The 6,000-nt window shown below is 54.8% G+C and overlaps 2 protein-coding genes across 2 annotated transcripts in view; one reads left to right on the forward strand and one right to left on the reverse strand.

Moving 5' to 3' along the window:
* Positions 1-1,917: 1,917 nt before the first annotated feature.
* On the forward strand, positions 1,918-3,810 carry GUITHDRAFT_110516 (hypothetical protein; the record flags this gene model as incomplete). Its single annotated transcript, XM_005830317.1, has 16 exons — positions 1,918-1,946; positions 2,129-2,222; positions 2,275-2,349; positions 2,415-2,519; positions 2,567-2,659; positions 2,716-2,745; positions 2,790-2,840; positions 2,886-2,942; positions 2,994-3,039; positions 3,097-3,160; positions 3,215-3,268; positions 3,317-3,401; positions 3,455-3,512; positions 3,549-3,640; positions 3,685-3,738; positions 3,793-3,810. 16 exons carry the CDS (start codon positions 1,918-1,920, stop codon positions 3,808-3,810), a joined length of 1,005 nt encoding a protein of 334 aa, XP_005830374.1.
* A 1,279-nt stretch (positions 3,811-5,089) lies between these two features.
* The window catches only part of GUITHDRAFT_140453 (hypothetical protein), a gene marked incomplete at both ends in the record, with an annotated part of 2,724 nt that continues 1,813 nt past the window's right edge, over positions 5,090-6,000 (reverse strand). The window contains 4 exons of the mRNA XM_005830318.1: positions 5,090-5,125; positions 5,370-5,438; positions 5,566-5,616; positions 5,737-5,788. Of these exons, the coding sequence (XP_005830375.1) occupies positions 5,090-5,125; positions 5,370-5,438; positions 5,566-5,616; positions 5,737-5,788 (208 nt within the window). The remainder of the gene's footprint in view (positions 5,126-5,369; positions 5,439-5,565; positions 5,617-5,736; positions 5,789-6,000) is intronic.

Here is a 6,000-nt window from a genome sequence, read left to right on the forward strand (position 1 = left end):
AGCAGCCTCCTGACCTCCCTGCCATAATGTCTGTTCGAAATCAGAATCCCGATCCTCCGAACCATGTTCCTATGGATGCAGCTCGCCAGCAGCCTTTCCATGATCTGACTAGTGCGTTTGCGAGCCATCCGGCGCTGGAAGAGGAAGACTTGCCGTGAGGCATGGCTCCTCTGAGACATGCTCGTCTTCCAATGGAGGAGGCAGAACCGCAGCAGATGCCGTCCGGATTGCATCGCAACGAGCCTCTGCATCGATCGGACCTGACGAGAGCGCGGGGCCTTCCTGTCCAGACCGTCGGTTTCTATGAGAAGGTCAGAGAACAAGTTTCGGATGTTGTTTGAAGTCACGGGGATGTGATGTTCTTTGTTTGAAGTCACGGGGAGGTGATGCTCTCTCAGGTGATGCTCTCTCAGCTGGCTGGATCTCAGCTTGCTTCTCGAGCTGCTGGGACCAGAGGCAACAGCAAGTCAGTCCTGCAGCAAGCAGCAACCGCCGCCAAGTACCGAGAAGTCATGGTTCAGATGGGAAGGACTAATCGAGCGTTAGCATGCACGGCAGGAGGGAAAGGAATCACCTGTATCTCTCGTGATGCATCTTCTTCTTCGGGAGCCTCTACAGAGTCTGTCAGTCAGCCGGCAAGGTGAAGTTTTCTTCGACTTGGCTGTTCGACATGCCAACTTGTTGGACGAACAACTCGTCGTAGCCCGCGCGATGTCTCTGAAACCTCACAACATCTACAAGTTCTCTTGTCACAACCCCGATGAATCTTGAGCTCCCCCCCCCCCACCCTCCCGTTGCTCTCAGCACTTGCCTGCATACTCTTCTGTTCGCACATGCCGCGTCCTGATCCCCCACCCATCATCGTCAGGCTTCTCTACCTCAACATCTTTCCTCCACGGCATCTCCTGACAGCAGGGTGAGGGGGTTTAGCTCATGGACCAGCCGAGCGTTGCGGAAGTCACAGAGGCTGTCTGCCCCCCAGCCTGTGCCAGATCCTTGTCTATCACCCTCCTCCCTCCTATACTTTCTGCATCACGTCTCGCTCCTGCTCCACCTGCTCCTCCTGCTCCTCCTGCTCCTCCTGCTCCTCCTGCTCCTCCTGCTCCTCCTGCTCCTCCTGCTCCTCCTGCTCCTCCTGCTCCTCCTGCTCCTCCTGCTCCTCCTGCTCCTCCTGCTCCTTCTGCTCCTAATATTGAGTTACAGTACCAGTCCTTCCTGGAACTGATCTGCCTTACACTGCCCCGGACTCTCCATCGATGATTCAACCGTTTGGGCCGATCAGGATGAGAAGGATTCAAGTTCGGCTCAACCAAGTCTCGACAGCCTCCTCCTCCTCCTCCTCCTCCTCCTCCTCCTCCTCCTCCTTCACCTCTTGGTGATGTTGCTTGCCCGCCATGGCCAGGCTAGTACGACTAGTGGCTGAAGAGAGTTTGCCAGGCTTGTAGAAACTAATTGACTACAGGGCTGATTATCCACTTCTAAATATTGACTATAGAAGCACTTTCCTGTGAAACGGACTGGCCCGCCTCGCCGGGGAGGTCTGAAGGGGTGGGTGGTGAAATGGGGGGGTGCAGTCATGCCCTGCAGGGACAAGTACCCCCATTCAAACAATTGATTTAACCGGTACTGGTAGTTTACCTGCAAAGGGAGTGTTGGGCTGGGGTAGGGTTTGAGGGGGTGGAATTTGTGGTGCAGAGATGGGGTGCATACAGAAAGAAGGAAACAATCGAAGGTGGGTCATCCGGACCGTATCAGGGGTAGGGGTACCATCGGTGTAAAGTACTGGTGACATCGTGTACTTTTCAGGGTACCTGGAGGCATGGGTGGGTAGTCGCACTGAAAAGGGTAGGGTGAGAAGAAATAGGGTGGGGTATGATAGGGGGTGGGGTAGGTGATTGAGTTACTTGGGTCGCAGACATGCAGGGACTTGTCCGTGCTGTACGACGGTGAGGAGGAGGAGGAGGAGGAGGAGGAGGAGAGTTAGTATGTCAGATGAGGGGAAGAATAGAGGCAGAGCAGGAAACACAGACCATGCTGAATAATCTTCGTTAGCAAAGGGACCTTGTGAAGAAGAGAAGATGAAAGAAAATGTTGTGAGCAACAAGTACCTGATAAGTTTGTCTGTTAGCTTTGGATGCTCCAACTTTCAGAGGAGATTCGCATCCACCCTTGTGATTGCTGAGCACGACAACTCGGCCTTGAATGCCATCACGCGCAGTGCGGTATCCTTTGTTCTTCCAAGAACCGTTCTCGATCAGCATTGATGTGCAACAGGTCACTGCCGCGTCCAAGTTGGGAGGTGATGTAGACTTGCTGGTGGCTGGCAACAACTGCGACAAGGTTGTTGAGGTACGTCGTCTCTCCTCGTTTGCTCTCATGCTGCATGTAGAATGCTGAGATATTGTTGCACACAGGAAGCGGCCAAGATCTCTGGAGTGAAGCGAGTGTTGAAGGCGTCGGCTCCTCATCTTGAGAGGAGATTGGCTGAGGAGCTCGAAGCGCTGATCTTGCACGCTCAGGTGAATTCCTTCCAGGCGCTTGATCACCGCTAACCTTGAACCTGCAGAATTCGAACAAGTACACCCACATCATGGGAGCTTCGTCGGCCTGTACCAAGTCAGTGTTGCCTCGAGTAGCAGCCAAGCTCGATGTGAACCAGGTAAGGAAACTTGAGGTCCAAGGTGAAGCAGCAAGAGTGACACCTTCCTCTCTTAGATCTCCGAAGTCATCGCCATCGAATCTGAGGTGACAGCAAAAGGATTCATTGTGACCTAGTCACTCGCTAACAGGACACTTTCGTCCGTCCCATCTATGCTGGAAATGCTCTTGCCACTGTCAAGGTCCTTCACTTGAACCTGCCGCGATGATTTCTGACACATTCACAGAGCTCGGATGCGGTGAAGGTCATGACAACTCGAGCAACCAGCTTCGATAAGGCTGAGGTCGCCCAACCGATCGCTGCTGCTCGGGGACTGATGGTGTCGCGATGGCAGATGAATGGAAGCGCAAGTGTCGAAGAGATCAGCAGTGCTGCAGTTGGTGCTGAAACATGGAGACGAAACTCTCGACGTGTATTGACATGTTGGTCATCCTCAGGCGCTTCAGAATGGAAGTCGGAGGAGCTCAGCAAGTCAGACAGGCCCGAGTTGACAGCTGCCAAGTGAGAGAAGGAGGGGTGGGGGGGGAGCGCTCCAGCCCTGATTCTCGTTCTTAGCGTGATTGTTGCTGGCGGACGGGGACTGAAGAGCAGCGAGAACTTTCAGATGCTGTGAGCGTTCATGACAACTTTTGTTGGCACAGCGTAAACCTGTTGCAGCTACAAGTTTGCAGACAAGTTGGGAGCTGCTGTTGGAGCTTCCAGAGCTGCGGTGGATGCAGGATACATGCCCAACGATGCGCAGGTGCGACAGACGGCTTTGACCCTGTTTACTTCATGATGATTCAACCACTGCAGATTGGACAAACTGGCAAAGTCGTCGCTCCTGATCTCTACTTCGCTATTGGAATCTCAGGTTGTGAGCCACCGCAGCTGACCGACTTGTCTGAAGGCTTCACAGGAGCAATCCAGCACCTTGCGGGCATGAAGGACTCCAAGACGATCGTCGCGATCAACAAAGATCCCGATGCGCCGATCTTCCAGGTTGGGCTTGAAATCAGCAGAAGCTGCTGCCTTACACTGTTCAGGTGTCAGACATCGGTTTGGTGGATGATCTCTTCAACGTCGTGCCAACAATGACGGTAGAAGAAAACTTTCCCTCCCACGTCCCGTCCTGACGAATGGTTTGCTCACAGGAGGAAATCAAGAAGTGAGATCGACAGGTCTGTCAAGTCTCTTCTCCACCTCTGAAGCCACAAGGGCTGTGATGACCTCTACCGTCAGTATCGTGATGAACTGAACTCATGTTAAGAAACCAGTGAAGGGTTCTCGTGTCAATGAGAAGCTTCCCAGTTGCCTCTATGCGGTCTTCAACAAACCACAACAAGGCTGCATGCTGGCTGGATCTCTCAGTCCGCTACATGTTGCAGAGGTATTTCCTCCATCCCTTGGGTCTTGGGGGAGTCTCCAGGTAGTAGGCTGGTGAAATGGCTTCATCCTCCTCCTTGTTCAGCAGCAGCTGGTAATGGCTCTCTCTGCTGGAGTGCAGCAGGAGGAAAGGTTTCCCCTGCTTGTCTCCCCCAAGTGTCTGCGGCAGTCAGGAAGCAGCGTGGGAAGGCATCGGGTCACCTCAGTCGGGTTGGAGAGGCTCGGGGAGTGTCCGTTGACGAAGTAGAAGAGATGGACGGGGGCGGCGAGGAGGATGGAGAGGATCTGAAAGATGGTCGATGAGGGACGAGGAGGGCCGGGAGGAAGCAGGACCTGTAGCTCGACTCTCTCCCCGAAGATTCCGTCCTGCGCCATGACGCTCGCGTAGAGCTCGACAGCCGACTGACTCCTGAGTTTCTCACGACTCACTGGGGAGGAAAGAGCCTGCTTCCCCCAGCGGCGTTGAGCCTCCTCGCGCAGAAGCTGAACAACTTCGTTATGCTGGCGAGCACGAGGGAGAGAGGGGAAGGAGGACACGAGGAGATCGAGGGGGTGAAGCAAGAGAGGCTGAGGAGAGGGAGCGCAGGAGTAGCGGGAAGGGGAGAGGAGGGGAGGAGAGCAGGGACCTTGCTAGTTCGGTCGTTCCTGCTTCCGTAAAGCGCGTCCTGGAGAGAGTCGGCGATTTCGGCCCGGATCCCCATGCTGAGGTTGGACTGAAGGAGCAGCGCAATGACCTGGCAGCGAATGAGGAAGGGGAGAGGAGGAGGAGGAGGAGGAGCAGTAGAAGTAGCAACAGACAGAGGAGGAGGAGGAGGAGGAGGAGGAGGAGGAGGAGGAGGGCGTTACCTGTGCTCTAACTTCCAGCGCCAGCTTTCTTCTCGTTTCTCGTGACAGCCCAGCCAGCATTTTCGCCCCCTAGCGCCATCAAGAAATGAATGGATGAATTGCAAGGAGGAGGGAAGGAGGGGAGGAAACGACTAAGGAGAAGGAAGAAGCAAGGGAGAGAAGGAAAGAGCAAAGATTCGTGCAGAGCTGGAGGGAGCAGGGCAAAGAGGTTTTGTTGCCTCACCCCGTCAGATTCAAGAGCTTTGAGGTGTAAAGCTGCACACGTGAAGAGACAGTCGCCATTGCGCTCAACGTCGACGATGTCAAACTCGTTTCGCATTGTTTCCTTGCAATCTTGTCAGGAGATGCAGCGGGAGAATATGGGGAACATGGGAGAGAGGGAAGGGAAGGTGATGGATGTAGAGGCGATGAAGGAGGAGGAGGAGGAGGAGGAGGAGGAGGAGGAGGAGGAGGACGAAGCAGTGGCGTTGGAGACTGAGGATAGTAGCCGGCTGCATACCTCAAACTCTTTCTCCTTCTCGCTCCACTCCACCCCTTTCATTTCCACAGCTAGCGAGCCCAAAAAATCCTTTGAAGGGAAGTTAACAGCCAAACTTTCCTTCCCCCCCCCTTCCTTCAGCCTCCTCCTCCTTCAGCCTCCTCCGTCTCCCTCCCCCCCCATTCCTTTCTTTGCCGTGAGCTGACAGTCCACCCACCTGATGGGCACCCAACTGATCCAGCATCTTGCGAAGTTCATCTCGACGGGGCTGCAGCAGGAAGAGGAGGGAGAAAGAGGAGGAGGAGGAAGAGGGAGGAAGAGATGGAGGAGAAGGAGGAGCAAGGAGGACAATCAAGGGAGCGAAACAGTATCGAGACCGTGTGGGTACCTTAGACACGAGGGAGGTGACTGCGTTAATATCCTTCTTCAGGTCTTTCACCCTGTTGTATCTCTCAGATGAAAGCGACGAGAGGGAGGAGGAGGAAGAGGAGGAGAGAGGAGGAGGAGGGAGGGAGGGAGGAGGAGTAGGAGTAGGAGGAGTAGGAGGAGGGAGGGAGGAGGAGGAGGGAGGGAGGGAGGAGGAGTAGGAGTAGGAGGAGTAGGAGGAGTAGGAGTAGGAGGAGTAGGAGTAGGAGGAGGAGGAGGAGTAGGG

Source organism: Guillardia theta (assembly GCF_000315625.1).
Source record: "Guillardia theta CCMP2712 unplaced genomic scaffold GUITHscaffold_46, whole genome shotgun sequence".
Taxonomy (NCBI): Eukaryota; class Cryptophyceae; order Pyrenomonadales; family Geminigeraceae; genus Guillardia; species Guillardia theta.